At 39.9% G+C, this 24,518-nt stretch overlaps 2 protein-coding genes across 3 annotated transcripts in view; both read right to left on the bottom strand.

The window, feature by feature from the left end:
- Positions 1-476: 476 nt before the first annotated feature.
- On the bottom strand, positions 477-19,302 carry LOC146660898 (actin filament-associated protein 1-like 1). Of its 2 annotated transcripts, XM_085420953.1 has the most exons (19): positions 19,128-19,302; positions 11,854-11,982; positions 10,215-10,295; positions 10,003-10,088; positions 9,807-9,918; positions 9,604-9,693; positions 9,273-9,484; positions 8,855-9,034; positions 8,666-8,758; positions 8,010-8,112; positions 6,349-6,504; positions 5,559-5,773; positions 5,206-5,351; positions 5,011-5,089; positions 4,469-4,577; positions 4,196-4,363; positions 3,930-4,096; positions 3,157-3,282; positions 483-3,080 (listed from the first exon to the last, which is right to left on the bottom strand). In XM_085420953.1, the coding sequence occupies exons 1-19, from the start codon at positions 19,147-19,149 to the stop codon at positions 3,054-3,056; spliced, it is 2,301 nt and encodes a 766-aa protein (XP_085277079.1). In that variant the 5' UTR covers positions 19,150-19,302; the 3' UTR covers positions 483-3,053. The 2 variants fall into 2 exon arrangements, with proteins under 2 accessions (XP_085277080.1, XP_085277079.1); XM_085420954.1 differs by lacking the exon at positions 3,157-3,282 and having other exon boundaries at positions 477-3,080.
- Positions 19,303-21,766: 2,464 nt separating this feature from the next.
- LOC146660897 (actin-binding LIM protein 3-like) overlaps positions 21,767-24,518 on the bottom strand; it is a 55,547-nt gene continuing 52,795 nt past the window's right edge. The window contains exons 22-23 of the mRNA XM_085420952.1: positions 24,118-24,198; positions 21,767-23,204 (exon numbers count right to left, since the gene is read on the bottom strand). Coding sequence (XP_085277078.1) covers positions 23,091-23,204; positions 24,118-24,198 — 195 coding nt within the window. The 3' untranslated portion in view covers positions 21,767-23,090. The remainder of the gene's footprint in view (positions 23,205-24,117; positions 24,199-24,518) is intronic.

The following is a 24,518-nucleotide window of genomic DNA, read 5'->3' as shown; positions in this document are numbered from 1 at the left end:
TGAAGCGGGGCGTTAATTAATGCCACATGTATGTCATTCATCGTGAATTAGGATATATTAATCATGTTCATAGTCGTCTGCAGTTTACGGGGTGGGCTCTAAAACAAAATTTGCACATGTTTATTATGTTTAATTCCAGATGTTGCAGTCATGATGAGTTAACCATGGCTCTTCATGTTTTTGCTTGGTATTATAAAGTGGTGACCTGCTCCTTCATTAACACTGTTAAATGCTAAATGATGAATAATGGTGTAAAATCGAGTGTACTCATTTATAGAAAGGAGTGGCAATGCTAAATGCTTACAGAAGAAGCACAGCATATTTAATTTTGACATATGAATGAAGGGAAATGACTCTTAATAAAGTAAAATATTTATTTTACATTGTCTCAACTTTGTAGTAATTTACAATGGATAATACAGTCATGGTAAAAAAAAGTGCAGCCTCTTTTCAATTCTAATGTTTTGCATATCAAATAATAAAAATCATCTGGTCCTTGGCAGATCTTATAAATATACAAAAGAGTGTGTCATTATTTATTTAACGAAGATTAAGCCAAAACAAAAGCAATGTGTGAAAGCTACCACCTTTACTGGTTCCACAGGGATTAAGATGGTAAGAAGTAGATGCTGCTAATCAAAAACACTTGATTGATACTGATAACCAACCAAGTGTGAGAACATCTATAAAAGCAAGTTTTGGCAGTTTGCTGGTCTGGAGCATTCACACGACGCCAATGAGGAACGACATCAGCACTGATTGTAGAAAAGCAATTGTTGCCGCCAATCAGTTTGGCAGATTTTCCAATTTGCCCTTCCAAAGTGTAAACAATTGAGACAGTGGCCGATGTTCCCAGAAGTGGACTACCCAGCAAATAAATACAATTAGAAAAAGGCTGAATAAGTTTATTCTTTTTCTGGAAGGGTTTTTTAGGAGAAAGCCTCTTCTCTTTAAAATCAACATAGTAGCACGTCTTAGGTTTGCAAAGCTGTTTCTGAACAAACCACAAGACGTCTGGAACGATGTTCTTTGGGCATATGGACAAAAAACAACCACGGAATATCAGCACAAACTCCTCGTACTGACTGCCAAGCACAGTGACCTCAACCCGACTGCTACCCTCAAACAACTGAAACAACGCTGTAAAGAAAAGCGGGCAAAAATTCTCCCACAAAGATGTGAGAGACTGATGAAGTCATACAAATGATTATTTCAAGGTACTTCAAATTATAGCTGACAAAAAGTGGTTCTACTAGCTTAAGAATCATGGGCGTGCTTAAATAAATAATGTATTATGCATTGCTTTTCTTCATCTGAGGTTGTATTAACTTAATCTTAAGAACTGGTGAAGACCAGATCAATATATTTAGTTATGCCCTGATCAAATGATGTAAAACAAAGAATCGGCAGAGGGTGCACTCTCTTTTTACCGTGACTGTATGTTTGATACAGATATTAAAAACACGCAAACCACTTTATCTGAAGGCTCAAAGAAGCCATGCTTGTTATTCAGACATTTGGAGTTTAACAGAGCACGTGAATGATGATCGAAAACCGCATGGTGCTGCACTGAACATATGCATAAAACACTTAAGTTAATCACTGTAGGATCCAAACAGGATTCTGGATAAAGTGAATTTGTGTTTTTCATGCATGAAAACGTTTTTTATGAGTTGTACCATGAACAGAAATGACATTTATTGCCTTATCTAGCAGACGAAGAGAAAGAATTATAACGCTGTTTTATTCACACTCACCTAACGTTCAACTCCAACCCATAAGCCTTTAAACACTTTCTCACTGTCTCACAATCAGTGAGGTCAGCTACAGTATTGGGCTCCGTAAACTGTCCATGGAGACCTCAACAACATTCAAGCTGGAGGAGCTTGGCATTGAACCACTGCCCTCTCACATAGTAGCTTTGACTGTAGTTATCTTCACATTAAGGAGCTCCTTGAGCTCTTATAAGAGAGGAAAAAACCTTAAGTATTGACTTATTTTAATGTTGAACTTAGCATAATTAACTTCAACTTGCCTTTGGAAGCAAAACAAGAACATTAAAACAAAAGTGGCATTTTATTTGACCACTAGGTGGTGCTTCTATTTCAGAGCTCTGTTGCTATTATTGGTAACTCATCTTGGGGGTGGATGAGAGGCAGCAATAAAAGAAACTCTGGTAAAGAATCTTAAAAGTCTAAAGAAATGAGGGAAAATAGACACGGGGGACATAAAATAAACAGTCCCAAACACAAATATTCTTTATAAAATTATTTACTCCAACATTTGCGTGTGTTCGTTTCTCAGTGAAGGGCAGGTAAAGCAGACACAGGCATTTATCTTCAAATGATTCAGCTGAGAGGGGCCGAGGACACATTTATGCAATCACAAAATACAACAAGATAAAGTGCAAAAGTCAAATGTGAAAAATAAGAGTCATATAAAGGTTAAAACCAATTGTTTCACATTGCAACAACAAACATTTATTCATTGCTTTTAGGAACAGTGTCTACTCGATATTTTTTATTAAACGTATAAATACACAATTAAGATATGAGATTCTGTACTTCTCTTACTAATAATGATAATTTAAGATTATAACTAAAAAAATTTCTTTAACCAGGTTTTTCATTTTTCATTTCCAAGTATCAAGTATAAAAATAATACAAACCAGTGGGTGTAGCTAAAACGTCTTGCCTGTAACGCTGAACTCACAGTGTTGAAGAACTACACTCTCCCTTTGCTACGCTTTCCTTTTTTTTTTTTAAACTTTCTGCAGCCCTGTGCAAATGTAAACACGCATGCAAACTCACACCAACACGTACACATCACGTTCATAGTGATCCACATTAACACGGTACTGATGTATCAGCTGAGCATGTCGTATTTACAGTAGCTGGTGCAGCATCACGCTGCCTGTACTTTTCCTTTAGATGAAATGAGAGCGCAATGCCTCCGAGTCCATCCTTTCTCTCTTCAGTGCCAGTTTTCTTGCTCTTCTTGCGTTTTCCTTTCAAACGTCCTCGTCTCCATCTGTCGATCTGTTTATGATCACTCTATGTCCCCTTCTTTGACTCCCACTCCTGGAAACAGTAAAACGGGAGCATGTGAGTCAAGCAGTTTTTGGTCCTCGCACACACAAACACACGCGCACTCTACCTTTGCCTTCTGCATCACATTCCCCTTGGAGGAGGCGTAAAGAGACGGAGGCCGCTTTCGAAGCTCAGATGCCGCGTTGACAGGCACAGTCTCCATGTAAACCTTTTCAACCTTACTGCCCTGCGCCTACGCACGAACACACAGGCAACCCCCCCAAAAAACAGTAAAAGTTTGATTTCACTTATTTGAGCCCAGTGATGTTACTTTAAAAACAACACAAGAAGACCAAAAGTTCTTCCAGTCAAAAGCAGATGGATTACTAAAACAAGCATACAAGAACACAGAAAGAATGAAGAGAGAAACACCAAAACAAGCAAACACAGAAACTCATTATAAATGTCTAAAATGAGAAACATATGTTAGCAAACAAACATATAAAGCCTGATAAAATAAAAGTCAAATAAATAAGGGCCATATGGTCAAATAAATGACTTGTCTGGTAACAGACACTGCACACTGATTTAAAGGATTTGTCTTAATACAGTCCCAGCTGTTCATATGAGAAATCCCTCAGCTCATGTTCTGGACAAAAATCAACCGTAAATCTTCACTGAAGCTCATATGAACTTTTAGCAGTCGTTGATATTGATGTATTTTTAGTATCATCTTTTTACCTCCATCCTAAACAAAAAACCTCACGACTGCATTTAAATGTATGTATGTAAAGAACTCTTATAAGAGCGTTTGTATATATTTTAAAGTACATTCATTAAGAGTTTTCTAAGGAGAGCTTCAGTTCCAGCTGTAAACAGATGTGTGTGTTTGCTGCCTACCTTGACGTTGATCTTGGTATCAGTAGGTGGACCCAGTGCCCCTCTAGCCAGTGACTTCTTCAGGTTTTCTTTGACCTCTGTCAGTCTCAGTTCCAGCTCCACCCGTTCCTCCTCCTTCTGTTTGCACAGTGTTTCCAGCTCAGCTAACTGCTTTTCCACACTATTACCTGAACACACACACACACACACACACACACACACTCATAATTAGGACCGCTATGAAGCCTACGACTGAACAAGCGCTGTGTGTGTGATTCGTCTCTGACCTGTGCCGCTCTTCCCCTCCTCCTTCAACTGCCTTTTCTCCTTGCGCAGGGAAATCAGTGCATTTCTGAGGTCCTCCTTCTGCTTCTCCAACTCCTCTTTCTCTCTCAGGTACCGCCTGGCATCCTCCTCTGCCCGTGTCTTCCCATACCGCCCATACTGATTCACATCTATGATGTGAAAAAGAAGGAAATGAAGACAGATTTGGCCACATTTGAACCCAAATCACTTTCATGGAGACAGTCTAATGAATTATGAAATTAACCGAGACTCACTGGAGGCATGTCTCTTAATGGCAGCTTGTTGTTCAGTTTTCTCAGAGTCCCTGCTGGAGAACGAAGCGTGACGTCTCACCTGGCCTCCTCTGCTCTCCACATCCACTTCCTGCAACAGAATAATTTAATGAATTCTAATTAACAAAATGTAATAGAGGAACTTTAAGGAAAAGGAAAATACTATAAATACTATATGTTTATATGACTGATAAATGTAAGCTTTTTAAAGATCGGATTAAAAAAGAAAAAAGAAAACATATTTTGTTAATCTATTATCCAAAATCTTATTAGTAGTTTCACTAGGGCTCCAGTGAAGCTCAACACAGAATGGTATTAAAATCCTAAGTTACAAAAAAATGGTGTTTGTATTCTGTAAATTTGCAATAAATTTCAATGAATGAATGTAAGAGAGAGGAGAGGATCAGTGAGGAGAGAAAGAGAGTAGAAGCAGATTTAAACATCTCTGTGTCTGCTGTGTTCAATATAAAGGTTTTTGTATCTCATCACTTGCTTAGAATTAAAGAAAAATAAAGTTTTCTCACCGCAACACTTTCATAGACCTCATCGTAAGTTCTGGAGTCTATTGAAGCACTACTGGAGGAGTTAGCTGTTGTAGCCCACCTGGGAGAAAAAGAAGAGGAAGATATATGAATATAAAAATGAGTATTTCAAAATAAAAGCTGTAATAAAAGACTGTTGGGTAAACATATGCACAAAAACGCATACTGTTGACTCACAAGAAGGAGTGTCTGGCAGCATGCCGTATGTCAGTAAGTGTGTCCACATCGATGTAATCATAGTGCAACTCTTCAGGGAGAGTGCTGCTGCCGGTTTCTGCAAATAAAACTCCAAGCCAGCGGCCAAGATCCTCAGAGCAGCTGGCCTGAATGACACACAAACACGAACAGACACACGCACATTTGTTAGTCCATGAGCAGAAAAATGTAAGGTGTGGCATGCCTGTGCGCACACTGATGATACCTCTCAGCTATATCAACAGTGATGTAACCAAGTGGCACAAATAAAATCAGTCTGTATATACATTAAATCTCCTGTGCTGGATAAAATGATTCAAGATCTCCTGCTTCACCTCCAGAGCTGCCAGCTCGTTGCCTCCCTGTAGGATGCGGAAAGAGAACGGATGTTTAGGTCCAAGCCCGCCTGGCATCACCTCTGCCCCCTTGAGTGGCACCACAATGATTGGGGGTCGCTGGTCCCCAGGGTCCTTCTGCAGGTACAAACTTCCACCCCGGAGCACGCACCACCGCTCCCTCCAAGAGCCGCTCAGACACACGCTCAGATATCCTGATGAGTGTGTTAAAAAGAACGTATTTACATTTTATTCATTGTCATATAATGTACCCAACACTGTTTGATGTGACGTTCGGTTTCTGGATCTAAATTAGATGTTATTATCATGAAATTAAAATGATATGATGTTTTTATAAGTTGTTATATTGGCATGAATGCTAAAAATGAGTCATTTTAGCTTGTTCTTAGGTGTTGGCTAGGCAAACTGATGATGTCATAACAACAGATATGGAATAAAAACTTCAGGGACTTAATATCTACTTGTGCCCATTACAGCACATTATAATTGTTTAGCTCCTGATCATGGAGGAGGAATTCGTGGACAAATATTTGGTGTATTATAGGAAGAATATGTACAATAACTTTTACATCTCTACAGTTATAAGTTTTTTTCCTAAAAGGCATTTTTATTGTTCTGAATTGTGCATCATCAGCATTAATTTGTCCTTTAACACTCTTTGACACTGATGTCAAATTACAAATGCAAAACAATCTAAACATCAATCAGCCACTTAGATGATTCTCTAACTAACCAGCCATTCAACAAAGTATTCATCAGGTCTTCTCACCAGAGCGGGGGTTGTCATGCTGGCCAGAAGACAAAGGAGACTCTCCTGGTAAAGGAGGTTTCCGCTTGGAAAAGGTGATGATCCGATTGATTTTCCTCCCAGCTGCTCGGCTCATCGACCCGGTCAGCTCTGAAAATGCTCCACGCTTCCCCCTGTCTGAAGTCAAACACATCCTGAAGTTGAACTTTATAACATCCAGCCAGTAAAACAGACAATGTTGCCTCATCATTTAAATATCATGCTGTTATTATTTTTTTAAGTTTTACATTTTATCAGTTACAATGTAACAAAAACATGATGAAAACTGGAATAAAGTAAAAGGTCTGAATTCTGGAAAAAATACATTTTTGAAAAAGACCCTGCACCCAAACAGGACTCATGAAGCTTTTGAAGAAATAATATCTTGTTATTTCAGAGATGGCTTGTATTTATTCAACCAGACCCCGACAGCCGGTTTGCAAGTTCACTCTGAATGTACCAGGTGCTGCAGTGCACTGTTCACACTACTTCCTGATGATGTCAGTGGGAGACAATTGCAGGAAGAGGACAGGAAGGATGTCATATCTGCTCGAGCCTCACTTCCTGTCTCTCCCTCTCTCTCATGTCTCTTTAGGATCAGAGTTCCTTCGTCCGTAAACAGATTTGAAACAACTGTTTCCCAATTTCACTGTGTTTGACCTATTTTCTAACCCAGCACCAAGGATCTCCCTGGTTTATCCTTCCTGATTTTGTAGATAGAAAAACAAAAATATTGTGTGTGTGTTTGCTTTTGTAGCCTTGTGGGGACCTGAGTTCCAGACCCTGAAAGTGGGGACTCTTAGAAACTGAGGAACCATTTGAAGAACCCTTATTTAAATATTTATGGTTTAAAAAGATGCTAGACTACGTAAAACACTATTCACACAAAACCCATCAACAACCACTAAACTTTGTAACAGACATACAGTTATCATTTACTACAGAGAAGTTGCATCACAGTCATTTACATTTCTCTTAAACTGTAACTATGTTGGTTTCTCTATGTTAAAGATGTAGAATAATGGAGGGAAAAAATCGTCTCCCTGCCAGTTATTAGTTTACCTTTTTTAAAATTTGCTACAAAGTATCAATGAATGAGTCAGAATAGTATTACTCATACAGTGTTCCTCTCTTTTCATAAAAATGGCAACATAAATTAAGCTAGAAGAGCAATGCAGTATATGATGTGTGTTACAAATATACTGAAATGAATCCTTTACCTCCTAATCTTACAACACGTGAGAGGAAGGTGTTATGCCTCTCCCCACAGATCAACAGTGTGCTGCATCTGCGGAACTGTGCCTAAATACCCTTTAACAACCATCTATCTAAATGTTTGTTTTCACTGTGAAATATGCCAACGAGACCAGAAAGATGCTTTGCTGTGATTTTAAAGAGCATGTAAAGTGTAAATCATGTTGAACTGTCCCAATATATCTGTGGTAACACTGAGAAATTACCCACAGACACTAATCTAACGTTAAATCTCACTATAACCACCGATTTAACCTGCAATAACATGTCTTGTGCTATAATTACTGAGAGTGTACACACAAGAAGCTTATTTCAATGAAGCAACCACAATAAAAAAGAGTCGGTTGCAACAAAAACATCTCAAAAACTGCTGGTGAAGGTTCACGTACTGAGTGAGTCAGTAGTGTCTCGTCCTGACCCGTGTGCAGTGGCCTGACTGTCTGCTGTTGGCCCGCTGTCTGAGTCTGAAGCCTGTCTCTCAGACTGTAGCACCTGGCAACAAAAGGAACAAAACACTTTTACTTCTCTCTTTTATAACATTTGAAGAGAGGAGACAAGGAATAGCAAAAATTGGCACATTTGTCTTTCCGTTTTCATGTTAAAAATAAAAATAAATAAAAATTAATGTATCCTCTGGGAGTATGACTATTTCTTTCTGCCAACGTGGGGTGTAACTGCCATGTCAGCATGCATTCAGTTTGTTCAGGACTTGAAGCTCTTTGAAACCAAGGCAACTCAGCAACCGCAATAATCACCTCACTCACTGCTTGTAAACTAGAAGCCAAAGGAATAGTTGTGTCATGCGTGGGCTGAAAGAGGGTGATGTCAGCGACACTGAAATGTTAAAACTGGGGTATATATTCAGTATGCCACAAATTACATTTGTCATAGTAAGACACAGTAAGAGCACAGCGTTAGACCGGCATTGGGGCTCCTCATTAAGTCTGTTTTATGGGAAATTTTGGTCTTTGTGGCAAGACCACAAAGAGAACACTGCGGACAAACAGTCTGACATTCAAGGACATACGCAGATAAGCACACTCACCTTGTCGAGCTCCAGCTTCCTCTGTATAATTGGAGAAGTTGATCCATCCAGCCCCTCAGTGTTGCTACACTGGCTGCCAACATCGTGGACCACCTGAACAGAGAAAAAGAAAACATTCATTTACAGGCACAGCCTTGTGTCTGCTCATCTGTCTCAGCACCGTGCCTCTAATGAGGTGAAAAAAGGTACCTTGAGCCATCGCTGGGCCTGTTCTTTACTCTGGACTGCCAAGACTAGCGCTTCGCCCCCAGGTAATGAGAAGCGCAACTCGTGACGCTTTTTCCGGCCTTCCTTAGGGACATAGATGACGTTGCAAAGATTCAGTGGGAGCTCTGTGTTGGGAGAGCTCTCTTTGATGCTTTTAAAACACTGTGAAGGAAGAAGTCAAGAACATGCATTATTTGAGTAAAAGATAATCTATGTAAGCCTAGCCTCTTACTGTTATAAGCTGGAAAATAACTGTGTAAACTGTGGCTTACAAATAAGTGTGTTCAACTGTCTGATTCACCATAAATAAATAAGGATTTACCTTGAATAACACCAGAAAAAGACAATTCTTTGATTTGAATGATAAAATAAACATTAATAAACAGCAGCATCTATTTACCTGCAGTTTATTGTCTCGGACAACAACAAGCTGCTTAGCCCACTGGCCAAAGCGTTTCTTTCGCAGTAGGAAGGCACAGATGCGGCAGTCTCGAACCGGTCCATCTGTTCTTTCCTCGGCTGTCCATCTCTGAGGTTGGTCTCGGCCCTTTGCTTCCTCTTCCTCTTCTTCGTAAGACTCGTAGGAACTACTCAGAGCATCTGAGTCATTGTCTGAGTACCAAAGCAATTATTGTTTTACAGAAGATCCACAAAACAAATTGTGATTCACAAAATCCTAGCTCTACTACTAGACATAAACTAGCAAGAATAAGGGTCAGATTAAGACTCACAGGAGCTTTTGGGAGGCCCATTCATTCTGGTGGTGGGGTAGTTATTGTCAGCATCTTCATAATAGGCGTCCTCCACAGAGTTCCTGGATGCTACAGGTGAATAGATAGAGTATGTGAGAAAGCAGAACCAAAGGTACTGATCTGATTACCATTATACATGAATGCGCACACACATGTGCGTTTGTATATGCATGTGTTCATACTGGTGGTAAAGTACTGAGGAGTAGATCCCGGATCTAGAGGAACAGCTTCTTCATAGTAGTCATCAGGAAGGGGTGTAGTTGGCAAAGGAGGAGGAGGAGTGTCAGTTGGGGTCTGAAAACCAAAGGTAGCTGCTGAACCAGAACTGGGGGTAAAAGGAAGGCTGGTGTAGGTAAGTAGTTTCTGTGAATGACTTACAGATTTATTGGGATGAGTCTTCTCCTCTTCATCCTTGTGCTCTTTCTGCTCCACTGGAGATGCACTGAGCATGTGCAAATCACAGCCTGATAGGATTAATCATGATTAACTTTATAATTTTATATAAACAGAGGTATAATGATTGTAAATACATACACAAAGGATTTTTTTGTAACTGAACCGAACCGAAGGTATTTTGAAGGACTACTAACCAAAATCCTCAAACAGAGACTCTACAAAGCTCGTGCCATTGCCATAGAGACAGCTGTTCATGTAGACATCAGAGCCGTTCACTGTGGAAAAGACAAATTATGGATTAAAACCAGGATCAGAGTTAGGGTTACATAGCCTATAGCTTTTAGGTCAGGATTAAGAAGGGCTATAGAGACTGAATAATGAAGTATAAATAGTATTTCATCTGCAATAAAAATTAGATCTATGGTGACCTATGTACAGGGAGTACAGAACTGAGATTGAAAATCTTTGTACAGCAAGAACAAAGAAAATGTGTGTGAAAGGTCACAGAAAGGTTTGACAGAAAAAAACAGATACAATGATGCGAAATACACAGCAACTATTTAAAAAAGATGAGTATGGACACGACAGACTGGGTCCAGTCTAATATTTGTTTTCTGAGACCATCGGGATGTTTTGCTGTTCTCATTATCCTCTTTGCATTTCATTATCCTCTTACACGGATCCTTTTATCCTCCCCGACATCCTGTATTCTTCCAGATAAAAAGGGATTTGTCTGTAAAGACCTCAGCAAGATTTCATGTCACAGAGGCTGCATTTTGTAGCACAACAACTGCTGCACTCTCTCAAGTTGAGCAGTTTCAGTGTGGTTGGCTAAACACAGTAGGGTCACACCATTGCAAACAGACAAAAAAGAAAGACATGCTGTAGTACTGTTGATGTGACACTTCTGACTTTTTTTTTCTTTTTTTCTTTTTGGCTAAACTGCTGCCATCACACTCAGCTGAATTCATCCTGAATAAATAAAAAAACACTTCTACATTGAATATTCTTATTTCTACATTGTATTGAAATAAAGTGCTGCTTTTACTATTTTTGTAATGCCAGGACATCAAATGCTGCTGTTCTATCTGACCTGCTGGTGTGCAGAAGGTGTTTCTTGGCACTAGTGAGACAAGTCTGGCAATCAAACTGTTTATAATGCATGACTTTTTTCTAATGAAACACCATTTTAAATACTGCCCTGATGTTTCTGCAAGTCATATTTCATCCTAAAATCGTTTTACCAAAACCTAACCAAAATGCAGATGTCCAAAAGACAGAAACTTCAGTCTCTAGATGTCCAATCTTACAGTAGAACTATGCATGCTATAAGAAGCCAGTAGCACCTGACAGAAGAGCAGGAAATAAAATAAATAATAAAAGTAACACAAAAGGGCAATTTTATTATTACTGGGCTCTATCTGAAAGATCAGATCTTTATTATCTTCAAGGGAGAATATATTACACAGTCAGTGGAAATCACAAAACCATCAATCAAACAGCAACATCAAAATCATAGTGAGTGACTTAAAAACAATTGGAAGTTTGGACAAATGAGTTTTTCACTTTATTGATGTAGTCTATCTGCAGCCAGACCTTAAACTGCTTAGACTACGGCTGGCTGGACCAGCCAGGACTGAGTGGACCTTCTTCGAAGTCCTAAATTTAAACAATTGGGAAAGGTCATTCAGTGCAGTTGACTAAGTAAAGAACTGTAAGTTATTTATGTGCTGTGTGAAATGTATTAACCTGTGCTGTACAAGAAACTGTACATGTTAAGAAATATTAACCTGAGTTATTTACATTGCCATCCTAACATTGGAGATTCTGTACCTGACAGCTGCAGTGAGTCCAGGATGTTGCGTATGGATGCCATTTTTTCAGCGGTAGCAGGACTGACCGTCTCGTGGTCCAACATCTTCAGCAGAGAGCCTAACTCATTTACAAGTCGTTCCATCACAACTAGAAACCACAAAAACAGACATCATGTAATACTCTTCTGATTTCAAGAACCACCAGGTTATTCACTTCAACTAAATTTTATTTATATCAATTCATCAAAATATTGTAATGTAAAGATCCCATAATATTAGAGAGAAAACCCCAACAATATGATGATCCCCTATGAGCAAGCACTTGGAGACAGCGGGAAGGGAAAACTTTCTTTTGACAGGAAGAAACCTGCAGCTGAACCAGGCTCAGGGACAGGCAGCCACAAACGGGGTGAGGGGAAAAAGAAAAAAGGAGGGAACAGAGAAACAAGGACAAAACACACACTATGGGAGGGATAACACAAAGTGCAATGCCTTACAAAGCCATATAATGAATGGGGAATGAGAAGAGATAAGTGGAGAAGAACTGCTCAGTGCATCATGGGAAGTCAGGGAGGGATCGTTCTAACTGTATGCCTTATCAAAACGGAAAGTTTTAAGTCTAATCCTAAAAGTAGAGAGGGTGTCTGTCTACTAAATACAAACTGGGAGCTGGGTCCACAGAAGAGCAGCCTAACAGCTGAAAGCTCTGCCTCCCATTCTACTTTTAGAAACTTTTAATAACCACAAATAAGCCTGCAGTCTCAGAGCGAAGTGTTCTGTTTATGATCATATGGTACTGTGAGGTCTTTAAGATATGACGGCCCTGATTATTCAAGACCTTGTGTGTGAGGCGAAGTTTAAATTCAACAGGGAGCCAATGAAGAGAAGCTAATCTGGGAGAAATATGATCTCATTGTTAGTACTCTCACTGCAGTGTTTTGAAACACTGAAAGCTTTTTAGGGAGTTTTTAAAACAGCCTGATAATAATGAATTACAAGAGTCCAGCCACAAAGTAAAAAAGTATGAACTGTTTTTTTTTAGCATCACTCTAAGAAAGGGTGTTTCCCATTGAATTTAGCACATGAAAGAAAGCATTCTTACATATTTGTCTAATGTGTGCGCTAAAGGATATGTCCTGGACAAAAATGACTCAAGGATGCCTCACAGTGTTACTGAAGGCCACAGTAATGCAATAGATAGAAAGTATCTGGTTAGACAGCATGTTTCTACGATTTTAAGGATAGCAGTACAATAACCAGATTTGTCTGAATTCAGAAGCAGAAAACTGGAGGACATTTAGGCCTTTATGTCTTTAGCTGCTGTAGTCACATTTTATAGATAAATATAACTGCGTACAATCTGCATGGTAATAATGCTTTATGCAGTTTTTAAGGCTATAATATTGTCTAAGGGAAGAATGTTTAAGGTAAAAGCAATAAAGTAAAATCCTGAGTGCTCAGCATGGCCATCAGATCATCACAAGGCCAAACTGTCAGTTCACAAGTGGCATGAAGTCAGTTTGGAACTCAGCTGTCAGCTGCTGCAACAGCTGACAGGGAAAAGATTTTTAACATCCTCTAATGTCACCCTGGTGATTTTGTCCCGCTCGGAGCAAGCCTTTTTGGGAACACAGCGAGTTTTCTGTGTGTCACTACTAAGCGTTAAATCCGACTTTCCACGTTGATATTTTGTGCTTTCTTTGAAAAACTTACTCTTTTCACTCCTACATCCTGTGTGGGTCAAGCGTGTGTGTCCGTGTGTGTGTTTTGTTGACCTTGACATTGTTTCAAATGCCCTGACACACTCTCACACATCCTGCCTGCTCACAGCCAACAAAGAGGAGGAGGAGGAGCAGGAGGGGGAGCCGGAGAAAAAAGAAGGTGAGGAGGAGGAAGCTTCCTTCCCTAAAGGAAATGGAGCCAAAGTGAAGAGGAAAATGTATAGCTTCACCACAGAGGACAGGAGATGGTTACCAAACTGCTTGAAGCCCCAAGTTAGTTCATTTACTTGTTTACTTCTAAATATAAGAAGATTGAAAGGCGTATCTTAGGATTAGTCTGAACCCGGAGCAAGCAGCTTTTCTTCTGATATTGACTTTTAATTAAACACTGAAGACATTAGAACTGCTTCTCTGATATTATCCACTGTTATTTGATGAAGTATTATTCATACACTTGAACAGGTCAAGTGCAACCAAGTCTAAAATAGTTTCATGTCCCTTTGGTTTCCAGTGGGAGGTTTTAATAGCCTGTGCTTTTTATGTGGCTTTATCCACACTGGAAAGATTATAGTTTGTGGAAACATTTAAATTTTGTATTTTTTGGCATTAAAAATGTCAAATTTACAGTTCAGTTTCATTCATAATACAAAGCAGAAAGTTCATAGCTGGAAAGCTGGAAAAGCAACAGGATTTTTCAGCAATGATTTGAAAGAGCAGACTCTTTCGCCTCGTGTCCCTTTTTACAATCTGATCCACTTAATTTTATGGCTTTGTTAAGAAGAACATGCTTCACAATGATTAGTCAGATCAATAAGCTTTAGTATGTTTACAATTTATTATGGCATAAGTACACCTAAAAAAAACATAAATAAATGAATTGCCTATTCCCAGAAAAGAAATGGAACAAGGGTTAAATAAAAATAAGATCAAAACAGTCTGTTTTCCTCACACACAACGTGAAGACAGAGAGAGTGAGCGAAAAAGCCCTGACTCTCCCACAAGCCTCTTCCGCCTCCCCCTCTCACTCGGACAATACTCTATTGTCTCCACAAGGGCCAAAATAAGATGGCCACAATGCTCGGCAAGACCAGAGCAAACAATCGTATTGTCGGAGTCAGAGACTCCCGGAGAAAACAAAACAGGAACTAACACACAGTGTAAGAGGGGCGTGGTGCAACGCAGCTGCACGGTCTCAATCCACGGGCATGCAGGGTTGTATCTCCAGCAGCTGTGTGTGTGCGTGCGTGTGTGTATGAGTGAGTGTACGTGCGAGTGCAGCTGTGGTTTCCTGTCTTTGCTGTCGACAGGAGCTTCTCTCCCCTCCTTCCTGATCTTGACTCTCCTTCACTTCTTCCCACTTTCCCATTTTGTGTCCTGCTGTTTCTGTTTCTGCCCCAACATCTTCTCTCGCTGCATGCTCTCCCTCCATCTCTTGCCCATACTCTACATTTCTCCCAAACCAACTGAATAGAAAGATTCCTATCTGATGGGTGCTCAATTTGCAGATGCATTTTGCTCTACTTGAGGAAACGTCAATTAAAAAACAATCAACAAAGATCTCGAGTAATCAGACCAGTGCTCTGATCTATTTTCTGCCGGTCTCAAAGACACGCACAGTCAAGGACATCAGTCTGCTCTCTCTCTCCCCCTCATCTCTGAGTCTATATCTTTATTTCGCTCTCCTTCTATTTCCCTCTCTCTCTCTCAAGGGACCTGAGGGTTCAGAAGCTGAGAATCAGCTGTTCTGCAGGATTGTGGTCTGTCTCACCCACAGAGGGATCTTTGTAATCCCCCACTGCCCCACGCACCCCCACTCCACCCAGAACCACACACATGCAAGCACATACACACACACACACACACGGCACAAATTTCCTCTTCAAATCCTTTTTTCCCCCACTGATAGACACGATCATTCACTTAACTAAGAGGAAGCACAAACGCTCACTGTTAATTCGTCTCTCGCTTCCTCGTCTGAGTAAACATACAGTCACAAGAGTACAAAGAGGAATGTGTTTGTTTGTGCGTCTTCACGTTCCTTTTTCTGTGTGTTTCCACAGACAGACTTCCTGATGAAGATCAGTCATGAGACTCGGGCCATGCGACTCTCATTTGGACTGATTTAGTGTGTTTGGTTGCAGCTCAGAACAAAACAACTGCTACTTACTGCTGCTGCTGCTGCCGCTTTTCTCGCCGCATAATACCTATAAGCAGCAGGTCAAAACAGGAAAGACACTTTGGCTCTCCTAAACTGAGGCTTTCGTTCCCATCCATTATAATTCGAACACACCAATTAACATAAATCCAAGGCTACCCATCCTCACTTGCCTCTCCCATTCAAAATATCCCTCCATGTTATAATTTTACCAACACTTCATGACTCAGAAGTACTCTATATGAATGCACTGAACTGTACTGCTTTTTGCTTCCATAGATTCTGTTACCTGATTGACATTAATATGTGTAACAAGGGTAATTTAAGACATATACTCTACGCAAAAACCGTATGAAACTGTCCTCTTCCTGCCTCCCCCACACTCCTCAGCACTGAGGTCCCTCCAGATTGCACATTCTCTCTGCCACTCCTTTCTTTCCCTTCCTCTGAGATCCTTTTCCTTCAACTCCTCTCCCTCGCCTGTCTCCCTCTGTCCCTTCCCCAGACACCCATCCTCTTCAGACAGAGGCCAAAGTTCAAGGCTTGGCAGGCCCAGCATCTCCCACTAAGACAAAAGTCTACTTCAGAGACACAGCATCCAGTAATTCATATTTTCGTGACAACAAAAGATGGTGTCAGTGCTTGCCTGGGGTTAGCGTTCAGTCAGACACTTTAAAAAGTCCACAACAAAGATAGCAAGATACTTAAAAAGAAACAGCTGGGGGGAAACAGTAGACGAATTCTTTTCGCATTCTTTTAGTATCTTATCATTTTCTGCAGATAGCAAATGGTGTGGAAACACAGGAAACAGAGGGGCACAAACGACTTTTATAAATACTGAAATTCTTTATTTGCCCAGAGTGGAATGAAAATGGTTTGTAAAGATAACGCAGCAGCCAGAACACAGTTAGTATGAGTTGTGAAGGCATGAAATCTGGAAATTAGCTAGTTTTGTTTCTTTTCTTGAACTAAGTCTGCAATAATCCTATCAAGTGCACACGATTTAAAATGACTGGACCAGTCCACACTTTACTGTTACTACCTGTCATCACTGTCTTTCACAAATGCAAACACTGAGGCGTACGTACACACACAGACACACGCACCCACTCAAAGGTTTTATTTTTTATTGCTTTTACGGGGAGTGACAGGGTGATGATGAGGACAAAATATCAGGATTCTCTGTTTTTCCACTTTGGTGGCAGGGGGAAGCTGCTATCATCACCACATCAGCTTAGCTTCCACCTACACCAGACACACATGGGACACATGTACAGACCTGCTGCTCTGTTGCGTTTCTGTTACAGAAAATGTAATCACAGCTGATTTGAAGCGCAGCTAATTCTGGCTTCGAGCTGCAGTCTCACTTCCATTCGTGAAGGTTATATTTCTGTGTGAAACACAACTTGAAATCCAATCAAGAGGGAGTTGTGCACTTTCTGAAAATGGAGCGAGAGGGTGTGTTGTGCACTGGAATGAATCGTAGAGGAAAAGGGATTTTAAGGCAAACGTGGCAGAGGTCAAGGCTTGTGACACATATTAAACTGAGGAAAATCATATGTGCAAATGCAATAAACCACTTATAGGCAGAATGCACGCAGAAACAGTGTAAAATTCAGTGAGGGGTATGTTTACCTTTTTAAATTAAAATAGGCTTGTGAGAAAACTTTGCAGCTCTTTAATCTCTCCTTTATCCACAGCTCAGAATCTACCAATTTTTCCCAGCCACTGAAGCTCTTGCAATATTTTGCCAAATCTCCAGTATCAAGTATTCACACATTTACTGTGAGAATATTTTCTCCTGCAGTGTACAGCTGCTCCAACCATTTGGCTGTGGATTTGCCGCTTGTGTCTGAGTGCTCCATGTTTTTCCCCTCCAACACATTTTCACATTGGAAAAGCAGAAGTGTAAATAAAATAACTAAAAGGGCAGCGAGCCCAACGTCTGCCAAAGCCAATGCAGCATTTTCCAGTTTTTAAGGAAAGAAAAAGAAAGTGATCCAGGTGCACAACAAAACTGAATCAGTTCTTCAATTTGTCCATGCGCAACTTTTCATGAAAGTCAGGTTGATAGTTTTTGTTTCATCCTCCTGACAAACAGACAAATTTACAGACAGAAAGGTTCCCTGCTTTTACAGGGAAGAATAACATAGCTTTTATCCTATAAAGAATCACTTCTGATTTGAATGGCCTTTACTAGTTAGCAACATTCGTATCCGTAAGACACAGGTGGCCAATGAATCTCTTAATTAATAATTTAAAAAGTGATGTGTATAGTATGCTGTAGCCTTCACAATCACCTGGTCTCAAGATGGAAGAACATCTATCTGTGATTTTAGATCAGCTTGTTAGACAGTGTGAGCACCACCATCACTAAAACACCAAATGAGTGAGAATCAGTTGGAAAAGAGACCTCCATTAGAGATCCAGAGATATTTAAGTTTAGTGCCATACTGTGGCATGTAGTGGCCCAACAATGTTATTTCTTTCCTTTTATTTGTCACCTGTCCATAAGACAAAAAAGATTGGCTTATTTACATTTAGCTGCTTCAAAAGACGAATTATCAATAAATTCACACAAATCTTATAATAAAAAGAGATGAACTGCACACTTAATAAAAATACAGTGAACTGGGGAAGTTATGTGTTATAGGATGTTAAGATGAGATGAGATAAGATAAGATAAGAGTCCCAAATTCCAAGATAAGATGCTTAGAATTTAATTCTGCAGCTGCATTGAGCTATGCCATTGACATCCATTTACATTTCCGTTTAATGCAAACTGCCTATTTAACCAGTTACCTCTGTGACAAACGAACCCCCTTTCTTATTATCTTTCAAATTAAGCCCCTTCTTCATCACCTGGTCTCCCGTAAAGAAGCTTCCTGTTTGCAACACAGTGGCCTGAAGGGTTTTGAAACAGAGCAGCCATTCAGCTGCTGCTGCTTCCCACCAGCAGCGCTGCTTCCAACAGGGCACTTTTCTGTTGGTATCAGATTGCATCACTCTACCTGAGGATACCTCCTCCATCCACTCACACAGCGCACCACCCGGCGCGTGGCTGTATGACATCACTCCCCACTCCCCAGGAGTCAACCGGCAGCGAGGCGCGAGTCGCTCTGCTCGCTCACTCAGAGAAACTTGAGACAGATGCTGCTTCTCCATTCACGTGTGTTTAACGAGAACCCAGATGTATTAAAACCACCCATAACATCGCTTTTGTTTGGAAAAGAACTGTATATCGTATCTGATACGGTGGATAATGTTTTTTAATGTAACCAGTTGTTTCTGTTTGGGTTTATGAATGTGGCCTCGCTGTGGAGGAGCTCTTGCATTTACACTGGTGCCCACCCAACCTATGGAGGCTTTATCATAAAGTATTTACAGTTACCGTGCGATACATGGATATTTACTTACCACTCTGTCGTTTGGAGTCCATGTCTTCAGATGTTCTGAAGTCTGTGCCGCCCGATTTGTTTCCAGTAATAATCCCTCAGTTGCTTCGGTTACAAGTTCTGCTCATGTGAGAAGAGTTGTACCCGCATACACAGCGGAGGTCTGTCGGCCTCTGTGCGGCCAAGTGAGTCAGAGTGGCCGCTACACTTTTTGAGTAGGGGCTGCTTGTTCATCATCAAGAGTCCCGCTGGGTCCTAGTGCTGGTGGTGTTCTGTTACAGATCCACAGTGACAATAGTCATCATAGCATTACAGCTTGGTAGTAACATGGCAATACCGGGGTAGTAGTTTGGTACGGAAGGCATAATACTCACATGATCATGTAATTCCTACAGTATTAACCAGACAACAGGTTTTTATTAGCAAATATATCTGGTTGGAGGCCGGGATGCATACTGTTGGGGCCAGAAATATGCACTTTCTTACTTTAAGAGATCATAAACCATAATTATTAAAGGCAGAATTATTTTTTAACGTTAAGAAGGTCCTTACTCAAGGATCATGCACATGTTTGAGTCTACAGTGCTCTGGAAAAGGTTTAAGCAATGCCTGATTTTCAGGAGCCAGACTTTCTTGGAATTTTTTTTTTGGTTTTTTTTTGGTTTTTTTGAAGTGGTCTTGAGCAATAGTTCTCCAGGATTTCTGAAGGTCTTTCTCTTTTTTTCCATTTTCTTTGAAAGTCATTCATTGACTGCTTTTGGCTCCTTGGACTTCACCATTTTCAGAGGAATTTTTATTTGTTTGTGTCACGGGTTGCAGGACTCCGGAGTGCGTTGTAACAGAGACAGTTTATTCACAAAAATCTTCACCAAGTGTATTTACAGGCAGTGCGAGGACAGTGCTATATACAAGATGTGCGAGGACGGGTTCCAGGGCTCCAGGGAAAACAAGGGGATCACACACACGCTCACGCCAACCTCTCTCCGCTAGTGACCAGCCACCTCTTACACGCTCCACACGGGGAAACACGGGGACGGGTCCGGGGAATCTAGAACAGAGAGACAAGTGTTACTTTCTGAGGTGGAAGTGTGGGAAACTAGGGCTCGACGTGTACTGACAGGAGTCTTCACAACAATCCAGCGTTGAACAGCTGATCTCCTCCTTCTGATATACCAGCTGGTCTGATGAGGCCCAGGTGTGCATGATCCGGGAGGGCATGGGCCGAGGGCGTGAACCCGCCATGAGTTCCGCCCCGGCAAAACAGGGGAGGGGGAGAGAGATTGCTGATCAGTGCCTTGCCGACCCCGCAGGTCGTGACAGTTTGGTTGTTTGTTAGGACCCGAAGTCTGAACCACTCAAGCATAAAAAATAACCTAACTAAAGGAATGAAACAGTTTTGCTTCTATATATAAGTTAGCAAAGAATCAGTTTTGCAAAAACAGATAATTTGTTCCTATTTCTTTAGTCAAATCTATAATACAAAATGGCACTGATATCAAGGTTTGACAGGTATAAAATTGTATTTTTTTTTTCATCCTTAAACTTGGGAAGTCCCACTATGGTGTGCAGTGTGTCCCTAAAAAATCTAAAGGAAATTGGAAAAGTGGGGGACAAAATAAGTAGAAGGGCTAAAAATAACTAAATAAAATCTACCTACAGCAGATGAACAATATCTGAACGTCACATCATTGCAAAACAGCAAGATATCTAGTAAAGACCTGACACGGGACCTGAGAGATGCATCTGGCTCTTCAGCTGATTATCTACTGTTCACTGAAGCATCATCAGAAAGGAAAAGTAAGTGGGAGAAAATAATGAGGTATGCTAGATTATACAAGAACTGGACTGAAAATTCCATTTTTGGTTTAAATCATATATGAACAAAGGGAGGTAAAACAGTGAGTTTCTAAAGCCGCCTAAAAACACAGTAGAGGTCTTTCAAGAAGCCTGGAAACTATTTCTTGAAGATGACTTATTAAAGAAGAGTTTGGCTGAAGGAGTTCAGTCTCTCTCACACAAAAAGTCAAATATTAATGTTGGTGTTCTTTAGAATGGTGAAAACTGTCTTTTTCAAGAAAAAAAAATCAAATCCAGATAGTTTTGAAGCTGTTGAGATAATTACTAGAATTTTGTTCAGCAATTTGTCATATGTCACGATGGCTCCACCATGAATATGAGACTATTAATATGAAATAAAATAATAATAACAGTGAAAATAATGTTTCATCATACAGAGTAACCCAGTGAGGTCTTCATGGCTGGCTGTGTTCTCTTAAATATGGATACTAATGGGTAAATTCAGCTGGTAAACCATCCATGTCAGGTGGTAAAACCAAAGTACAACCAGAAAAAAAAAAAAAACGTCTATGTTCATGATACCAAATAACAGCTAATACAAGTTTATGAATAAAAAAGATTGCAACGGTTGGGTGCTAATTCAGGTGGTGTAGCTGCAATAAATGTCACTCAGTTAAATAAATAATTGTATTTAAACCTCTCAGACTATGTATTATATTTCTAAAATGCACATTACTTTAATTAAAAAAAATGTTCATATAGTAAACTCATATAAATTATTATTATTATGTGCACAAAAATACAAATCTGCCAAGAGATATATTCACTGATAGTCCTCCACTCGCACACTAAATAAATCAGTGCATCATTTATTTAAGAGTAGCAGTGAAAGACATTAGGCTGTAAATGAAAACTCCAATAAACAAAAAGGCAAACGTTGTATATGTGATTAATTGCTGCAGCCTGTAAACACAAAAACCCTCCACTTGGTTCAACGGCATTACTTCACCTTTTACAGCCAGTTAAAACAAACTTGAGTCATTCTTTGCAACAGTTATCCAGTGATTTTTGTTTTAATTAGACCACTTTCAGCTCAGTCACTACATATTGCATCTGTTAATCACAAACACAAACCTTTACTTCATATTTTCATATTTCTTCCTTCAATATTTCCTTTCTTGGCGTTCCTTATATTCAGAGTTCTTCACTTTGTTCAGATGGCTTTTAAATATTAATAAAAATAATAATTCTTGATTAACTGTTTACCATCGTCAGTCATACACTCACACCCTCACACATACACAACATGTCAGAAAAAAAGTGTTTCAACTGTTGTCCAGCATCTGAATTTCGGGCTTGTTTCTTGAGAATAACTGCAAATACGAACAAAAAGCTTGGATTTCCATATATAAGTGAAACGCACACATCTTATTTTAAAGTGTATAGTACTAAACCCCCACTTCTAAACTAACACCTCCCAGCTCTGAGCCATGACGCAGCTCATTTATGTCAAATGTCATTTCAAAGCAAACGTCAATGGACTGTCCAGTCTGCTTGCACATGTAGAAAAGAAGTGTGTAATATGGCTTCAGAAATACTGACATCAAAAATCAAACATGTTGTTTGAAAAATGTAGACGAAAACCTTTGGTTTTCAAGATGTGCACATTATAAAAACACATTATTTATACACCATGTTCAGTAACCCCAATGTTGAGAATCACACAGTGCTCATTTTCTTGTCTTGCCAGTTTATCAGACTTTGGAGCAACTCTCACCCCCCAAAACTAGATTCTAGAACAGCTGACATACTTCATAAGAATACACGTTTTTTTGGCAGACCTGGAGTTTCTTAAAAAGCACATCAGTAGTTCAGACAAAAACTGTAACGCTCGTGTAAACACACTGCCATCTAGTGGTAGGAGAGGCACAAGCAACCCGTTGTAGCTCCAGTGAAGCTCTCTGCTCCTCTTTTAGTTTTCTACCACTCAGTTTTCCCTTCTTGGTGGGGATTTTTCCTCAATTTTGGCCACTTGGCAGACTTCACAAACATTGCTTAAGAAGTCCAAACACACAGCAGCTACAACAAGCCAAGAACATCTCTCTTCTGCCTTCTTATTTTGTTCAGTTCTTCTTCCGCTGAGCCATGGACTCAAGCTGGGTTCAGTGAAAGGATCTGTTGACTTTTTTCAGAAGAGTCTGACCTGTTTCTTCAGTTCATTTTGTTTCCACTGAGCAAGACGGTCAAAGGCAGACATGGACATGCTGAAGACTCTATAAAACTCCTCTGGGGAGAGATGACGCTGTTAGCAGGAAGAGACAAAGAAGATTAAAACACAATCTAATTTTTACATTTAATAAACCATAGAGAAAAAACATTAATAATGTGACACGACCAGTTGCACAGAGTTTCTAAAATTCATAAGTAGTGACCTTTACTGATATAGTACCAAATGAAAAGACATACAGTACTATACAAAAGTATCAAGTCACCCTCATTTCTGTAAAGTTTGCTTTTAAGTAGCCTGGCTTTCTCGTAATTTTAAAGTGGTTTGAGCAATAACTATCCAGGCTTTCAGAAGCACTTTCAATTTTTTTCTTAGGACACTGGCAGTTTTTTCTTAGTCCACTCCTTGTACCTGAGCCTGGAATTCAACATTTCTGAAGCAGTGCGGGATCATCTTGACAAACAACTGAACAAAAGGCAGTCAAAATCTTTGAATGTCCTTCAAGAGGCCTAGAAAGTTCAAGCTCTTTGGAACTGTAAAAATTCTGTTTTTGCTTTATGCACTCTATTTCCATTTACGTTTGCACGTGTTTCAGTAAATCACTGCACCTATTTCCCATTTTGTTAGCAAAATATAAAGAAATGAATGGTGACTCAGGACTTTTGCACAGTGCAGCACACAGGGAACACTGTGCTTTAAATGTTTTTCTCCGCTAATGATCAGTCTGTCCATTCAGCTTTACATTGCAGGTTGTTTGAGGCTACGGGCAACAACATCTGCCACTTAGTGCTTAGAGGAAGGCTCTGTATTCTGCTTTCTTTGCTGCTCTATGACTCGTAAAACATCTGCAGTGCTCATTGTGTCCAACATGAGGGACACTGCAGGGTTTTTTGTTCTTTAGTGTTGAGAGCTTTCATCACAGTCTGAAAGATCAAAAGCAACGCTTGATGTAGACTTTGTGAAAGAGTTGGGTCCTATAACAGGTCACCTCTAGTCTGGCTCGGTCCACATCACTGGGGAGGCGCTGCTGCCCTCTGACTGACACCACAAGGGCTTCATATGGGTAGATCTTATGAAGAAAGAAAACATATTATTAATACCTGTCAAAGGGTTGTTTTATTATTAATATTCCTGTAAGGTTCCTCATCAAAATGCACCATGGGTGATTTAGCTGAAACAAGTATGAAACGCTAAAAGGACTTAAAAGGACTTTAAATGCTGACTTCTTTCTAAATTCTTTACTGAAAATGATTATTTGAATGAGGATGAAAACAAAAACATCAGTAAAAATTTTGGAAATTCAGTATATATTTTAACATGTATGCATCAGAAGAATCTGAATCATTTTGCATTTGTTTTACCCTCTAGTGGTCAAATGCAGTTACAATG

The sequence above is a fragment of the Rhamphochromis longiceps genome, linkage group LG10 (genome assembly GCF_057381845.1).
Source record: "Rhamphochromis longiceps isolate RC_006_pf linkage group LG10, R_longiceps_female_GT1.1, whole genome shotgun sequence".
In the NCBI taxonomy this organism is placed as follows: Eukaryota; Metazoa; Chordata; class Actinopteri; order Cichliformes; family Cichlidae; genus Rhamphochromis; species Rhamphochromis longiceps.
Note: the sequence above shows the minus strand (reverse complement) of the source record. Positions and strands in the feature narration are given on the sequence as shown.

Bases quoted from the DNA above. Each gene is read 5' to 3' on its own strand.
- LOC146660898 (XM_085420953.1), bottom strand. From the start codon at position 19,149: ATGGACTCCAAACGACAGAGTG. The intron at 10,089-10,214 runs GTTAGTAGTCCT...TAATCCTATCAG, and splicing joins GTCTCTGTTTGAGGATTTTG to GCTGTGATTTGCACATGCTC. The intron at 5,090-5,205 runs GTGAGTCAACAG...TTTTTCTCCCAG, and splicing joins GCTGCCAGACACTCCTTCTT to GTGGGCTACAACAGCTAACT.